The following is a 17707-nucleotide window of genomic DNA, read 5'->3' as shown; positions in this document are numbered from 1 at the left end:
TGCTGCAACCAAAACTGGAGTAGTCAGGGGGGGGCGTCCCCTGTTTTGAGGGAAGCAGGTCAAGCTCTTGAACTTGGGGTTAGAAACTACAGCATAGGAGGGAACTGTAGGAAGGGGGCACTGCTGTAGAATTCATAAGCTGCCAAAGATTCAAGTCTAGCTGTGAGCTAGTTTAGCCACAGGGCTAGTTCCCATTCTGGGAGCAAAGATTGGGGGTTTTCATGCTGCTTCAGGTCAGTTTTTCTTCTTCAGTATTGCATTCCCTTAGTTCAGGCCTGTACAATTTATGACCCACCAAGCCAAGTGTAACACACCAGCCATGCCTATTGGCCCACCAGATGATCAGCAAATCTGCCTGTCTTTGACTGCAAACCTGAGCGGGACTGGGTGGGGGGAACATGGCTGATGAATTGCATTTGTTGAGCTGGCCTGGGAAGCCTGCCTTTAGCATGAGAAATCTGTAGCCCTCCAAATGTGGTTGTACTCAGTGTTCATCAGACCCAGCCAGAGTGGCCAGTGTTTGGCAATGATGGACACTGGAGTCCCAAGTGGAAGGCCACATTCTAGCCATCCCCGTTCCTCACTGTGCCATCTGTAACATTCTGCTACCAAATGCATGCCAAAAAAAGTTGTTTTATTATTAAACGTCATTCTCTTCTCGCTTGCAAGAAACACTTGCATCCAACCTGCAAGCTACTTGCAGTGCAATCCTAAACCATGTTTACACAGAAGTAGATCCAACGGATGTCCAGTGGATCTGCTTCCAAGTTCAAACCCAACTTGTTGCCGCCCTTGTCTGCTCCTTGGCCCCTTAGTGTGGAAGAAAAGGTTACTCTACATTTATTCAGAAGAGAAGTTTTCTATACAGTTACGGTGAAAGTGAAATTGTCAGTCTGTGGAGCTAAAAAGTCAAAAGGAGGCCAGTATGAACATGAGGAGACACACATCTTCAATATTTTTGCTGGTTAACACTTCAGCGTGCAGGCATTTTATAAGACGCTGTACTGAGATGCATGAATATTGTCTTCTAAATAAAGTTTGATCTGCAAATCAAAACCTGTTGCCATCTGTCCTTTTTAAGGCAGCCATTTAAAAACCTGCTTCTCTTGTTGTTGCTCACATCCTCTGTCAGAAGCAGCTCATTCTTCTGCCAAAAGAAGCTTTTTGACCTTGTCTTAAGCGCCTTAACATGCTGAAAGGAGTTAATATTTATTTAAATCATCTTTGGGCTTTGACAGCTTGTAAGAGTAGCTTTTATTGAATTTCCAAGTTAAATGATTTAGCAGTAGCATTTTTTCCCCCTGCCATTGCTGCCTGGCGCACTTAACTTTTGTGAGGTTAGCAGCTTGTCTGAGGAAGTTATTTGGATAGCGTTAAATAGAAGTTGCTTTCTGATCCATGGGGATCCATAGCTGCTTTTCTCCTTTCCTCCTAATGGTGAATTTCTCAATAGTTTTGAAACTTTATATGATAGAAAGAAGCAGGTCTCTTGTCAGGGAAGCCCAGCCAAAAGTAATTGCATGTGGCATGCGGCCTTATTTGAATTTTGAAAGGTTGGTCTAGGACAAGGGTTTAAAAATGCAGTATTGCCGAGATCTCATGGATAAGCATGGCCTGTCTTCAGTCAAAACCACTGCCTTGTTTGACTAGTAAAGTGATTAAAAGTTTGTAGTGTAAAGCAAGTGCAAGCTAGGAACTCAAACTAGATTGGGTTGATGACGGTCTATGTTGGATGTAATTGCTTCAGGAAACCTATTTCAGAAATAATTGATCTAGTATGAGCCTCTGTAGAGCAGCAGTATTACTCAAGAGCACGTTTACTAGACTGTCAGGAAAGCTGGCAGTGACCCTTTTTACACCTCCAGAGGTGGAGGTTGGGAGGTTGCCTAGAAAGTAAAGGAAACACAATAGCTTGGGGTCCAGGGGGTGACAATACGCTGTTGCAGTAACCATGAGCTACTGTGGCTAGCACAGCTCCCATCAGGGAGCTGTGCTAACTACGTCAGGTGAAGGGAGTGGTCTGGTTACTAAGGTGTTCATATTAAATAAAATGTAGATCCATGAAGCTGAGCTAGCTGGACAAACTTCATCAAGGGAGTGGCATGCAGCCATAGTCTTTAGGGTATGTAGCACAGAACAATTGTTAACCTGTATCGGGAATATCTTTGGTAGCATCTGGTAAAAGGTGGTACAGTGGCTTGTGTTCCCTCTGCTAGCAGCACACAGGAAGATAGGAAATGGTGTGATAGCAAGTCAGAGCATTGGTCCATCTGGCTTAGTATTGTCCATGCTAATTGGCATGACTCCCCAGGATTTCAGATGGGGGATCTTTCCAAGACCTACCTGGAGATGGCAGGGATTGGACTTGGGACCTTCTGCATGCAAACTGTTTGCTCTGCTGCTGAGCTACAGCCCTTTGCAGCTGGTATAAGGAAATCATGCCTGACTTTTGGGGGGAAACAGTTGATTGCATCACTGAGGCCACCAGGCTCAGAAGTCTCAACTTATTTTTAGTTGCTGCAGTGTCTACTCTTAAGGCATGTAAAAGAGTACACTTTATTCCTGGGATGACGCTCTGAGGGTTGCCTCAGTGCCACAGAACTATGTTATCTGTTGACTTTCATTTTGTAGAAATGGTGGTTGGAAACTTATGAAAACCAATAGAGCTTGACAGGTTGACAGATTAAATACTAATATATAGAAGATTATTTAAATTGCAGGCCTATACACAATTTGTATAGGAAATAGAATTGTTGTTGCTACATGTTAGCCTGTAAAGAGCTTGGCAGGAGATTAGTTAAAGTACCAGATTACTGAAAATCCAACTACCTAGGGACATACTTATTTCTTTTCTCTTTCCCCCTCTTTCCTGTCAGCTGCAGGACTTCTAATAATCAGGTCTGCTGGCCTCTTTCTTGACAATGCCACAACTCCCTTGCATTGGCTTTTAAGGAAACGAATAGGCAAGTCCTGCAAGGCAGAAAGCAAGTACTTTTTGACTGCTGCATGGAACATGCAACACAGTGGTGGCCATGAAATACTGGAAGCGTGGCAGGAATAACAGTCTCCATTAAGAGGAAGATGACAGCCCCTGCCATCATTTCACCTTGCAGAGTTGCATGAATAGCTGGAAATGCTTTTGACATTTTCACTTAGTAAGAAGGCTGGAAGGTGCTCAAAATGGGGTGGGATGCCATGCAAGTTCTTTTAAGATTGACATACCACTCTTCCATTTCTGTTCAGGCAGACATTCTTGAGTCTAGCCTAACCATCCCACATCATCATTTCCCTCACACTTTGAAAACTGCATCCCTAACAGGGCGGTTCATACCTAGGAAGCTGCCTCATACCAGGCAAGATTGTCCATCTCACCCAACAGCGTCTCCTCTGCCTGGCAGTGGCTTTGTGGTTCTCTCTGACACAGGGTCTTTCCCCTCTTCTGTCACCTGATCGTATTCTTAACTGGAGATGCCAAGGATGGAACATAAGACCTTCTGCATGCAAAGCATGAACCCCAGCACTGGACTATGATCACTCCACGCATGCTTTGGTAACCTTGAGGCTTATGTGCCATCCAGATAGATCAATATGGCTTGGGAAGCTACAAAGGCAGCGTAAGACAGGGAGGAGGTAGATACTGTTAGACTGTACCTGCCATTATCCCCGAGCATTGGCCATGCTGGCTGGCATCAATAAGAGTTGGGAGTCTCATAACTTCTAGAGGACCGTGGGTTCTGACTCCTGCCACGTAAAATATCAGCTCTTCTGCAGAGCCGGGTGAGCCTTTGAGAGGACTTGATGTCCATTTCTTCTGGTGTGAACCAATATCCTTCAGGGTGCATTCTGCAGGCACTACTAGCCATGTTTCCTCCACAGTTGGGAGGCAGGAATTCTTCTGAATATCATTTACTGGGAACCAGAGGGAGGGAGAGTGCTCTTATGTTCAAGTTCAGCTTGCAGGTTCCCCTCAGACAATCTGGGTGGCCAGTGTGAGGACAGGATGCTGTTCTGGGTGGGTCATTGCCCTGCTCCAATAGGTCTCTTCTTACAGTTCTCTCTTTGTCCTGCAGTCAGTCACCTGAGTCAATGAGAAAATCCATCTGTCCAAGGACTTAAGTCACACCTTCAGTTTCTTGCACCAGAGTCTGGTCTGAAATGAACCAGAAATTGTGGTTTGGGTGAGTGAAATACTTTTGAGCCAGGCTGTGTGTTGAAAACCACATTTTTATTCTGCACAGCACACCAAGGGAGTAAATAGCACGTTACAGGCAAAGGAAATAGTCTAAATTGGCCTGAAAAATGCCGTCAAATGATAGCATATCCTACTGAGAGTGGCTGGGATTTAGATGAATGGATAAGAAGCAGTAATTAACACTGAGCAATGCCTTGATGCATTTCGAGCAGCAGGAGATTGGGGGAGGGATATCCATTTCTGCCTTTTCCCCATAGTCTTGTTTGGTACACTGAAAAAGCACACGATGCTCAGCAACACTTTTCGCTCAGTTTTCTGGAAGTGGGTTATTACATTTGGACGAGCTTTATTGCCTGTACAGGTGAAAAATATTCACAAAGGACTATTCAACACCTGTGAGCTATGATAAGTAAAACCATGTGAACTTGCCCCATTATTTAAGGATGGGCATGCCACGTCTCAAAAGGTAAGTTCCATGGAAAACCATATTCTTCCAGTACATATATGAATTGGCATCAAACATTGGAAGCATCTTCCTGGTTAACCAACTGTGGTACAGCACTGATCCCAACAAGACAGAATTTCCTCTTTAAAACAAAAAAACGGCTTCCACATATGCAAAGATTTAAGAATATGCATTGCCCTAAACTTGCTTTGCAAGGTAAGTGAAAACAACTTGATCTTGACCTTTTCTGTTGGCTCTGATCCATGATTCAGAAACAACTACAACTCTCCCGTTTCTTGAAGACCACAGTCGGAGAATTGTGGAGGTAAGAATAATGTTGCGGGATTTACAGAGAGATGGCTAAATAATTTCTAGTATCCTCTCAACCTCAAAGGAAAGTGGGAGCAAGTTCTTGAGCTTCTTATCGTTAGAAACTATGAAGAATGACCGGCTTGACGTGAAGACCACACAAGCTCTTTATCTTTGTGTTTCTTTTGAAACTCGTATTGAAAAAGCATTTGGGGAAAATCTGGGTATATATGGTCTCCTATGAAAACGTTGGTCTCCACTGTAGCTTAATACATGCTTGAAAAATTGGACTTAGGAACTTCTGGAAATGTTATTTGGTGCCCTGCCAAGCACTTTTCAATCTCCATTACCCGTCTCTCAGTACACTTGTTCATTCCCTCCCCGTGGACAGATGATCTTCCATTTTCTGATTCCCCCCCTCCCCGAACAAATGAAGCGTAGAAGAAGAGAGATATAACGTTATGAGGAAAGTCAGGGAGATGAGGGGAATGTATGAATAATCTAAGGAACACTCATAACTTGGAGATGTCCTTTTTTTGCAGAGCTGAGGGAGCAGGGTAAGGTTCTTTGGGCTTCACATGTTGCCAGAACGAAATCTAACTTTAGAATTTTTAAGTCCGCAGTCCCTTTTCGCTCACTGCACAGCATTTACTCAGAATAGCTAAGTAGAAATGCAGACTCGAGATAAGAAGATTGAAATGTACTGCAGAGGCAGAGCTTTCTTCACTTTCGATATTAGTGGTTTAGCAGAAAAATAAACCGCACCAGCATCTGAGCTAGTCAAAAGAAAAGGATTTTTTAAAAAGGACTGATTAGTGTGTAGCAAATCATACCATAACACCATTGCTCCTAACGGAAGGGTTTCTCCCACATGCATTTCAAAGGCATTCATCCTCCACCGGACAATTCCTGTTTTTGCAGAAGCGGTGGCCAACACTGGGGCGTTATTCTCTATGACGGTTTGTCAGATGGCAGAATCTGGGCTCTGATATTCTGCTATTCAATTAAGGAAAAATAAACAGACACATGCAACCAAGCTTTCCTTTGAAATGGCTTGTTGACAAATTTGTGGCTACATTATTTCAAGCTTTACAAGAAGCTTGGGGGGGTTTTTTGGGGGGACATGAATTAGGGCAATTAGAAGAGGGCTCTGAAAAAGAAAAGGCAGTCCAAGGCTATCCCGGGGACAGAGGCAGTGTAGACATAATACTGGTTTTGAATCCTACCCCATGTAAGAACCATGCAGTGGGGAAGGGCTTTAGCTCAGTGAGATCTCATCCATGTTTCCGCTTGTCCTGTGTTTTCTTCTGCTTGTCCTGTTCTTTCTAGGAAAGTAGCGGGGCAAATGAAAAGCATCTCAGACCTGTGCTTAGAAAGCGCAGGATAAGTGTGGACAATAATAATAATAATAAATTTTATTATTTATTCCCCGCCCATCTGGCTGGGTTTCCCCAGCCACTCTGGGCGGCTTACAACATTATCTAAAAACAACAACTCAGAGGGCATCTGCTTTGCATGTGAAATGTTCCACATTCAATCCCAGGAACCTCCAGATCGGGGTGAGAACATCCCTTGCATGAATTGCATGAATAGGTTTGAATTAGTGTAAGGCAGCTTCTTAGGTCCCTCTCGTTGAAAACTAGCAAAGCAAGAAGAAAGAGTCTATTCAGCTCTCTGTCTCCTCCTCTCGTTTGTTTTTTTTACCTGTATGAAGTGGTTAAGGTTCGAGGGGGGGGTTACATGGGGGACACAGACAGTATCTCCCATCTGATGTGGTACCATCAACTTTAGCACCTTAAATAGGTTTCCGTGCGCTGCTCTGGTTCGCCAGAAGCGGCTTAGTCATGCTGGTCACATGACCTGGAAGCTGTCTGCGGACAAACGCCAGCTCCCTCGGCCAGTAAAGCAAGATGAGCGCCGCAACCCCAGAGTCGTTCGCGACTGGACTTAATTGTCAGGGGTCCCTTTACCTTTACCTCTGCTCCACAAGCAGGACGTGCAAACAAATGTTGCGCTGCAGCCTTCCTCTCTAAGGGAAGCGTGCCTGTCTTGGATGCCAGCCAGCCATTCCACCCTACCTTGCCTCCCACCACACCCTGTCCTCTTCATCTTCCAAGCAGACAACATTCTGTGACCACTGAGCATATTGAGCCCTCATTGTGCCTCCCTCCCCCGTTACGTTTTTCCACCCTCCTCAAAAAAGAAAAGAAAAAATGATTTTGTACTTCTGCAAATCTTATGAAGTCGGAAGGAAATGCCCCATTGCAAAGGTAAGTCCAGAGGTAATAGACCAAGCAGCTAGCAGGAAGTGTACAACTGGTTTCATGTTACACAATATTGTATCTGTCAAATATGCCATCTCCTGCTACAACAATATTTGGTTGTTTATGGCTGTCCTTACTTTGAAGTCTTTGGAACCACACATAGAACAACAACTCTGGGGAACAATTTCTCATCTGGACTGTTTCGGTGGCAAAAACCATGTCTTATGAAGGTAAAAAACCCACAAAGAACTAATTTCAGTGTGTCATGCCCAGATGCAAGTTGGTGTTCCCTCCGAATCTGGGGAAGGAAACACAGGAATTTAACCAAGTAACAGGCATGGGCTTCTGGGAGTGTTGAAAACAAGTCACACACCCCCAAGTTAAAGGACTGTTATTGCCAAATCCGTAGCATGGCTCTTCTAGTAATTTTGAGAGGAAAGAAGCTTCATTCCAACTTGATACACTGATTAAAAACCACAAAGTACAGATTTTACAACTTATTGCAGGAGGTGCACAAGACTCAGGCCAGTTATCAGCCCCTGCAAAGTGTTGAGACAGTCTCCTGCTTCCAACTATGAAGATGGAAAAAGTCATAGGGACAAAGCACCTGTTCTTGCAACCAATACAGATGTTGTTTCTTTACATTTTTATCTTTCTGCAATGGTTCTTTGGTTGCCTCCAACTCTAGTTTAATTCTGTCCTTTCTCAGCCTTCAAAAGACAATGATCTATGTATGTCTTTTTCTTTGGGGGGGGGCATGTCCAAAGAAACACCCAATCCAAAATTAAAGCCCTTTTTGGGCTACCTGGTCGCCATCTTAGCCGTGCCTTTGAAGTATCTCAGTAGAGATTGACTTTATCAAATGTTAAAAGTACCTTTACCCGCCCCGCCCCCCCAAAACCCCAAAACACCACAAGGGACCTTCAAGCATTGTGCAAAGATGAGTTCAGCAGCCTAACCGTCATCGGACTCTGCATGAGAATAGAGTTTGCTGAGTTTTTCAAACTTCGGCCCCCACTCTTTCATATCCCCGTAGGCTGTATCTTCCTCCCATCCACCGGAGCCCAGGGAACTTAGGCTGCTGGCTTCTGAACACTCTCCTTCCGTGTAAAAGACTTGCAAGGAATCGCAGGGCAGGGCGTGGTGCAGCTGGTCCATGTTTCTAACCACCCCTGAAAGGTAGCATCCAAAGTCGATGCTGGAGAAGGAGGAGCCCAGTCCTGTGGAAAGGGCTTCCAGCTGCTCCTTTGGACTGGCTGGGAGGTCGCAGCTCACGGGACTCTGCAGCTCTGCCCGCTTTCCTTTCTTCTTGTAAAGGGAGTAGGCTGGGCTAGTTTGAAGGGACATCTGGAGCTCCGCCATGTTGTAAGCATCCTGCAGGAGGAAGACATCAACAGCAGCGTCGGACATTAAAGTCGCATGCACCCAGCCACAAACTTATGGATTCATTCTCTGTTCCTGGAAAGGTGTTACAACATGGGGTGAGGGAAGATGCATGCTGGCCTCAGCCCCAGTGACCATCCTGCACACCGGCCCCATTTGCTGCACCCTCAAGCTTCTATGGGACGCAGGTGGCGCTGTGGTCTAAACCACTGAGCCTAGGGCTTGCCGATCAGAAGGTCAGCGGTTTGAATCCCTGTGACGGGGTAAGCTCCCGTTGCTCGGTCCCTGCTCCTGCCAACTTAGCAGTTTGAAAGCACGTGAAGCTGCTTAGTCATGCTGGCCACATGACCTGGAAGCTGTCTGCGGACAAACGCCGGCTCCCTCAGCCACTAAAGCGAGATGAGCGCTGCAACCCCAGAGTCATCCACGACTGGACCTAATGGTCACGGGTACCTTTACCTTTACAAGCTTCTTGCAGTGAGCAGGGAAGGAGGCTTTGGTTGTTAAACCACTCTGGGAACTGTAGCTCTGTGTGGGGAAGAGCCGGTCTGCTAACAATCCTCGGCAGCCTTAACAAACTCTATTTCCTGGGATTCTTTGAGGGAAGCCATGACTGTTTCTTCGGAGCAAAGATTTTAGCTTCTGTGGCATTGGACATAGATGGTCTCTCTGCCTCTCTAGATAACGCAAGGGAGTTCCCTGCACTTGCAAAAGTTTCGTCACAGGCAGCAACGCAGTATGGATGTGGAGATCCACCCTGCGCCGTAGAAACAAACTACCCTTGAATCATTTGGGCTCGTCTTGCTACTTTCTGAAAGGAGCAGATACCAAGCTCCTGACATGTCAGATAAACAATGCCTGCTTCCTCAAGATAGATCCCCTGCTCGGGTAAACCTATTTTTCCCCTTTACAATTTGCAGAGGGAGTTAATCTTATTAAACACTAATAGGATTTGTATACTTAGCTCGCTGTGTGCCACCTTGAAGATAAATATCCATTTAAAGTGTTTAAAACATGTTCACGGAAATTTATCAAAACCTTCAACTTTCTTTTTTTCCTCCGTTTTTTAATGAGGAAATTTGCATTCCGCTAGTAGGAAATACCAAGTGTAAAATTCAAACTAAACTCGTACATTCTTTTTTTTTTTTTTTTGTGGGGCAGAATCCTACTCTGGGTGCAGAATTTGCACAGACGTCATCCTAGGACACAGTCCTTCTAGGACAGGGGTAGGGAGCATTTTTCAGCCCAAGGGCCACATTCCCTTCTAGGCAATGTTTTGAGGGCCACATTCCAGCAGTGGGCAGGGCTAGAGGCAAAAGTGGGTGGAGCAATAAATGCATATTTTACCATTGTGTAATAAGTTAGTTTCTACACATGCTCATGCACATACAACCGACCCACCCCTCTTCTGTTCTCCACCTAAGAGGGAATATAGGAGTTCAAGGACACATCCCAGCCAAGCAAAAATGGAAGAAAAACAATGAGGGTTGTGCATCCTGTTCTCAACATGGCCCACCAGATGCCCAAGGGGAGCCTAACAAGCAAGATTTGTAAGCTTTAACCTTTTACCTGTACTATGATCCCGACTGAAATTTGGGCGGTTGGGACAAAGGGTCCATGTCTACTCTTGGCACCATGGGGAGGGGCAGTTAAAGTCCTCCCCTCCACCATCAGTGTCCCAACCTGCCTCCCACATTAGCTAGTAAAATAAAACTGAGCTGCACAGCACCCAACGACATCCTGCGTAAGACAGAAGAGGAGCTTCCTCTTCTGAGACGGTGCTTATCACCAGCAATTGTTATAAGTCCATTTAACATTCCTAATAATAATAGTGACAGCCATAATAACAACAAGAGTACGAATTCAGGTAGGTAGCCATGTTGGTCTGACACAGTCAAAATATATAAAAAAGTAAAAAAAAATGTCCAATAGCACCTTAGAGACCAAGTAAGTTTGTTCTTGGTATAAGCTTTCGTGTGCATGGTATCTGAAGAAGTGTGCATGCACACGAAAGCTTATACCCAGAACAAACTTACTTGGTCTCTAAGGTGCTACTGGACAATTTTTTAAGTTTTTTATATATTTCGAAGAGTATGAATATTATTATTATTTAAGCATATTTCCTGGCCTTCCACCCAAAGGTATCACAGTGGTACCTTGGTTCTCAAACTTAATCCATGCCGGAAGTCTGTTCGACTCCCGAAACCATTTGAAAACCAAGGTGCGGCTTCCAATTGGCTGCAGGAGCTTCCTACACTCAAGCGGAAGCCGCGCCGAATGTTCAGCTTCTGAAAAACGTTTGCAAACCAGAACACTTCCAGGTTTGCGGTGTTCGGGAGCCGATCTGTTCGTCAACCAAGCTGTTTGAGAACCAAGGTTTCACGGTATTAAAAAAATACTGATTTGCCTTCCAAAACCTGCTCCCTTCCTCATGATTAACTGGGTCATCTTTTAGTCAGATTGATTAAAAAGTTGCAGGTCTAATTGACATTGGTGTGTGTGGACAGGTGAGCAAACAAGAATGTTTGCAGCTCACTGACTTCTCTGGACTTTTTATACTATGTTTTCTCCCAGGCAGTTTTAGTGAAATGTCTCTGGTTCAGATGATTTGGAGACTGATGCTGTAATACATTTGCAGTGCAGGTCCATACACAGTCTACTCAAAAGTAAGTTCCACTGAATTCTATGGGGCTTACTCACAGGCAAGTTGGCACAGGATTGCAGCCTTATCTGAGGCAATACTAAGATAGCAACATTCACTGAGCATTTCTACAAAACGTTGCAAGGACTTGCAATCAGGACAGAGTAAATGTTAGGTCTGGTGGGGTGGAGGGGAGATATATGCCCCATTTGCTAAAACTGAAATGTGCTTTTCTGAGTGCCAGAAGGTAAAGGAGATAATATTAAACAATTTTGGACAAAGTCCTATGGGTCTCTAGCAGGGGCCATGGGACAGGAGTGGATCTTGACCTCCAGCAGAGAGTCATTATAACCACAGAAATCTCTGCAGCCACTTCCAGTCTGCTATCAGTGTTCCAACAGTGCAAGGGAGAAAAAATGGGGCATGCTAGGAGAACTTGGATCCACAGGATCCAAAGACCATTTACAGAATTTTAGAGTTGGAAGAGACTCCTACCCACAGGTTATCTAGTCCAACCCCTGCAAGCCCTAAAGCATCCTCTACAGGTGACCATCCAACCTCTGCCTAAAAACCTCCAACCACAGAGAGTCCACCCCCACCAGTATGGGAAAACTACACCAGTCCCTGGAACTGGCCTAGTGAATCCCCTTCCCTTAGGAAGAAAAACCACCACATATGTGCCCAAAAATTATCTGGGGGGTGTGTGCTGCCCCCTACACAACTTCTGCCCTGTCCGGTGTGAGCCTGGTACATGGCGGTTCCCCTGCCATGGGCTCTCTCCTCCCCATTATGGCCATCTGTCTGAGATGCCGTAGGTACATTGAGATAGGGTTGGACTTCATGGCCTTCACAGTCCCTTCAGAGTCTAGGCTGTACTATCAAAGCAAAGCCAGCAATGGTTTTTCCTCTGGTGTAAGTTTCCTTGCACACGTCAGATCAACCGTCAGAGAAAGAGCCTTACTTGATCCTGCTCCCCACCCCCTTCTTCATTATAGTTGAGAATGTTCTCTCGAATGTCCTCCAAGTCATCGTGGCAGGTGGTGACGTGGTAAACTCCTCCGTTCATGCTTTTGTGGCTCTTCCACCGAGTCCACAGGAAGACACCGCTGAGCAGAACTGGGTGAGAAAGCGAAGAGCATTTATTTAGAAACCAAGGCCAAACGCACCATTAAAAAGCAGGAGAACTTCGAGAGTTAGGACTTAATGCGCTGGAAGGTCGCCACATCTGAAATATCCCTGAAACCACTACCCTCTGCCACGTCACCTTTGAAAATGACTCACATGGAGGGTGCAACATTTAAACCCCAGTACAAGTTTGTCCAGAAACTACTTTGTCTCAGGCTAACAGACCCAATCCCTGCTCTCAGACAAGCACCACCTCAGTAATCCTACCAAAGCCAATGGGATTCTGCTGATTTAAGCGTGCACAGATTCAGAACTTTAAGTAGACAATCCAATAAGTGCAGCTAGTTTTAGCAGGGACTTAGCTCTACTTTTGATTTACTGCTATTAATAAAAGTAAATCAGTCAGAAGGTGAGTAATAGCCAGAGGAGGGGTGCATCAGCAGCAACAACAGCAGCTAAGCACCCACATTTGGCCTGCAAGCCCAGGAATGCTAATTTGGATGAGCATCCAATGAAGTCAGTGCACTTAGAGCTAAATATATGTAGGGCTGTATTATTAAAGACCAGCATGGATTCAAGAGTGATTGAGTTTAAAAACTAACTGGTGGCACAGAGGATTGCTAGATGCATCTGGGTACATTATCTCACACCTTCAATCCCTCTTGGTTAAAATAGGAATAATAACAGCCTACCTTGTAATGTTTGTCACTGAGGGTGAATAACATGAAGATTACAAAGCACTTTGCACTCTCAAAGTGCTACTATGCAGATGACAGACAATGCAAATGGTGAAAAACAACTCATGACAAGTCCATAAAAGCCATCTCTGCTGGACATGATAGCAGCAGCCCATCTGATCTTGTATCGTCCTTGTGGCGGCAAAGCCTTGTCCAAACAGGAGAGATGCATCAGGGAGGAGGAGGAAGGAAAGAATGGAGGTCAGTGGGGAGGGTCAATGTCAATGCCAGCAATTCCTACACAGGTTGGCAGCACCCACTGTGCAACCTCCACCTTCACCTCCAATGTGATGTGAGCCTGCTCATAGGAAAGCCTGCTCATAGGAAAGCCCGACCCAATGTAATTTTTCTCCCCCAAGGAGGATCACAAGAATGAGACCTCCATGTGATTGGGTGTCCTTGTGCAGTGCCCAGCTAATGCCCTGCGGAGGGAAGACCCTATGAACCTGGAACAAAGGGTACTACATCAGACAACAGATCCATCGGATTCAGTCTTGTCTACAGTGGCTTAGCTCATATATAACACGAACCTATGGTTTGTTAAACTATGGTTATGGAGGAATCCTGCCCAACTGATTATCTATGGTTGGTTTACTGCCAGCCATAGTTTATTGTTGGCTCACAAACCTTGCTTTGTTTTAACTATGGCTTGATGCTCCTCCCGCCCACCAATTCACCTAATCCTGTTCATGGTCATCCTTCTTTCTCCTGCTTGCATTCCAGATGTTAGTCTGGATTCAACCTTGCATACTGAAAGTTGAAACTGTCCACTGTTGGGGCATGTGGTAAATCCAAACCCTATTGATGCACATTTACCGGGGGGAGGGAGCCCCATTGAATACAGTGGGTCTTACTTCTGAGTAAACATGTAATACACAAAATGAGGAACAGTCTATGGAACAAACAACAATGAAAATGAATGGAAGTGATGAACAGGACATAGACAAAGAGGCACATGACACATTTTTATTAGAAAAAAATATATATTCAGGCACAGGGTTTGTTTGCTTTTTCTTAACTATGCGACTCCTCTCACATACTTGAATTGAAATTTACATTCTGGCAATCCAGAGTATACTATAACAAAGGTGACTGGTGTGTGTTCTCTAAGGCTAAAGAATGCAAGATGCCCTTCATGCAATTAGAAATTAAAATTACAGAGCAGGGAAGGGTAATTCAAATCCTGGTGGAGAGAGCAGGAGGGCTTTGGCTCCAGTATAGTCCTGACCTGGACTGGGGGCCCTACCACCGCAGCCACTGCCACCTGCCATTTGCTTTGAAAGACTAGCCCCCATTCCCCATGCAAGGGGAGCTTTTACTCAAATAGCCCCCCCAATCTGGACCAGAACCACAGCAGCAGGCAAAAAGGCTAACACCCCTAGCCGGTCTGCCAGGTTCCCAAACCGCACTGGGCTCTATTTCTTTAAAATTGCCACTCATGCAATTGCTAACTGAGTGCAATGGTAATCTCAAGTTTTAACATTCAGTGATTATTAAAACAAAAAGCACCCCTTTGTTTGCAGGACATTCTTATGATTCTCAGACTGCAAGACTGATAGTGACTGAAAATATACAGCGTCTGAAACTGGAGCCCACTACTATGACCCTGTGTTGCATCCTGATTCTGAGATACACACATTTGGAAAAGAAATGGCCTGAATAAAACATGCTCTTTGCCAGTTCAGAAGAGCCTACAAAATGCCATTTTTACCAGCCCACAGCAACCATCAAGGGTACTAAAAACGGCAGACAAAGGTGGCCTGTAAACAGAGCCACGTACACACAAAGAGCCCTAGCCCAGTTTCAAGAGTATTTAACTGACCCAGCCATGTCCCCCAAGGAGAGGATTTGGCTTCAATCTCCTGTTCCCAGCACAAAGGGAGGCCTTTTCTCACTACAAAGAAATAAACCTCTTTGTGAAAAAGAGAAATATCATGCTGGATGTAAGCTCCACTTCTTCCAAAATGCTTTCATTCTTGTATTCCGAATACACAATTCTCAGAGGAGCAACTCCTCTTGTAACTGCCTGTCAGAAAGCGCCACTGGATGAAAGTGTTACATCCAGAAGCCAGCTTCAATGTGCATCAAAGTCAATGGAAGCTTATATTGAACCGTCATAAACAAGCTTTATCAGAGAAGAGCCTATCAGCACACGAAGGCTGCAGCAGCTGTGAGCGATATTTAATACTGTCCCAAGCACACCTTTTCTGCCTCCTGTTGCACAGCATGGGGGCGCGTTCTCCCCAAACCCAATTACAGCACAATGTGGCCTCGTGGAAACACGGTGCTTAAACTTCAGAGCAGAAATGCTTTACCATCTGCTACCAGTTCCCTTGTTTTCCTACACAGCAGAGGTTCCCCACAGTTCGGGAAAGTAATTCTGACCTAGTTACAAATACCTGTTGTCCCGTGTTTGCATGGCAAATATATTCATGCATTGGAAATTCAAAAATGCTAAAATATGAGTGACAGCAAACAAACAAACAGCAGCAAAAAAGAGGAAGCAATTACTTTTCCAAGTAGCTGCAATTTCACGAGGATGACTTCAAAAGAGCCCTGGGCAAAGACGTGAGATTAGGGAAGAGTTTTCGCTGCAGAAGGAAAGCGCAATTTAGCAGAAACTTCCCGTGTCGCGATGCGGGATTTCAGGAGGTGGTTCTGCATTAACCAAGACTGTAAATGTGGACTAACGCTCTGACCTCAGATGCTTCACCTGGGCCTTTTAAGATACAAACCACCTAACTGGACTCATCATTTCCTTGGCAGCAGGGCTGTCTCAATCAGTGATCCAGTTGACAGAGCGCTAGTTTTGGAGCCAGGAATCCTAGCTGTGACTATCACCCTCCGCCATGAGCTCAGGCCCACCTTTGCAGAATGAGAAGAACAGCAGTGAATCCCACGGGGTTCTTGTTGGGATGAACAAGATTGTAAAAGCACTTTGCAAATTTGAAGGTGCTGTGTGCCACAGCAAGGAACAATGATAACAGACTCAACGTAAACAATTGCATAATAATAAAATAAATATATATAAATAAAACGGGGGGCATCGTTGGACATTGGCTGGGAAATCTGTTTCATGTTGCACTGCACCCTAGGAAACACACCTCCCTGAACCACTCAGCTTAAATGGCTTTATAAAAGGGGTGCAGACAAATTTATGAATGATTCATCTATAAACGGCTATTGTCCATGACAGTTAAAGAGCATGTTGCTGATTACCAGTTGCTGGGGGGGGGGCGCAGGGCAACAGAGGAAGCTGCCTTATACCGAATCAGACCCTTGGTCCATCCAGCTCAATACTGTTGACACCAACTAGCAGTGCGTCTCCAGGATTTCTGAGGGGGGGGGTCTCTCTCCCAGACCTGCCTGGAGATGCCACTGGGCATTCCACCTGGGACCTTCTGCATGCAAAGCAGATTCTCTGCACTGAGCCAGGACCCTTCTACTTGTGGTCTTCAAGTCTGGCTTGTGAGCTTCCTGGAAGCATCTGGTTGGCAAGTCTGGGAACCAGGATGCTAGACTAGATAAATTTTTGGACCATTTCCAGCTGTTTTTTTTTTCTTCTTAAAGCAGCAACATCTAAGGCCTAAGAAATGGACACTTTCCATCACCAGACCCTTCATCAAGACTCTCCCTGCCAGGAGGAAGAGCCAGGGTCTGCAAACGATCTGGCTGCCAGTGCAAGGAGATGCACTGTGTCCTCCCTGAGGCTAACACACCTTGTCCTCCCTGGCCCTGGGACATGTCTGGGAGCAGAAATTCTCCTCTGCGCTCTCCACGGAGCAGCAGCTTAGACAGCCATGCTACCAGCAGCAGCAACACAGAACACCAGGAGGAAGAAGCACATTTGCGATCATCACCAATACCCCAAGCCTTTAAAAGCCATCGCTGCCTTTTGAAAGAACCTCATTATCATGTTATTACGGGTATCTTTTCACTCACTGTCAGCCACTATAGAAGCCTGTTCTTAAGAGAGCAAAGCAGAATGTCAGCGTCATAATGTTCATTTCCCCTTTGTCCCTTCTGAGCCAGTTCTCAGCAATGGAATGTCGAAGCAAGAACAGAATGGAAAAGATGAGAAGGACCTTTCCCAGGGATGAGTCAAATAAAGATGCAGATGAAACTGGAAAGGAATGTCTTTGATGATGATGATGATGATGATGGGCCAGAGAGAATGAAGGACAAGACAGTGAAGGCATCATCCAGTGGGCGTCTTCACAACTAGCCGGCATGGCGAGCATCCAGAGCAGCACAGAAGGCGGCTTATGGTTCATTACCAAAGGTAGTACAAGATGTAGTTGCCGTAACTACCTAGTAGGGCCAGGAAGCAAATGCAGATGGCAAACATGGAGCTGAAGCTCAGCCCAGCGTCTTTGTGGAAGATGGCTAGTGTGATTTCACAGTTGCGGCCGGAGTAGCCGTCGGGGCAGTGGCATCGGAACTTGCTTGCCGACTGGGAGATGCAGGTGCCAAAGTTACAGGGCCTCTGAGCGCATGCCGTGTAAACACAGTGCCGGCCGGTGACGTTCTCCACCAACATGTGTCCTGGAGGGCAGCTGGAAAGACACAGAAGGCAAATCAAACTCCTTGGCATTAACCTCGCTGCTGGCC

The 17707-nt window shown here is 45.5% G+C and overlaps 1 protein-coding gene across 3 annotated transcripts in view; it reads right to left on the bottom strand.

The window, feature by feature from the left end:
• Positions 1–7960: 7960 nt before the first annotated feature.
• Positions 7961–17707, bottom strand: part of LOC310768158 (neural-cadherin-like) — an 88327-nt gene continuing 78580 nt past the window's right edge. The window contains exons 31-33 of one of the 3 annotated variants that reach the window (XM_083625881.1): positions 17408–17652; positions 12196–12350; positions 7961–8584 (exon numbers count right to left, since the gene is read on the bottom strand). In XM_083625881.1, coding sequence (XP_083482007.1) covers positions 8165–8584; positions 12196–12350; positions 17408–17652 — 820 coding nt within the window. In that variant the 3' untranslated portion in view covers positions 7961–8164. Of the gene's footprint in view, positions 8585–12195; positions 12351–14042; positions 17653–17707 lie in introns of those variants that run through there. The other 2 variants (XR_014551187.1, XM_083625882.1) reach the window with 2 other exon arrangements.

The sequence above is a fragment of the Podarcis filfolensis genome (genome assembly GCF_964270895.1).
Source record: "Podarcis filfolensis genome assembly, chromosome: 8".
Classification (NCBI taxonomy): domain Eukaryota; kingdom Metazoa; phylum Chordata; class Lepidosauria; order Squamata; family Lacertidae; genus Podarcis; species Podarcis filfolensis.
The sequence above is the reverse complement of the archived record's forward strand: the minus strand, read 5'-3'. Positions and strand labels throughout refer to the sequence as shown.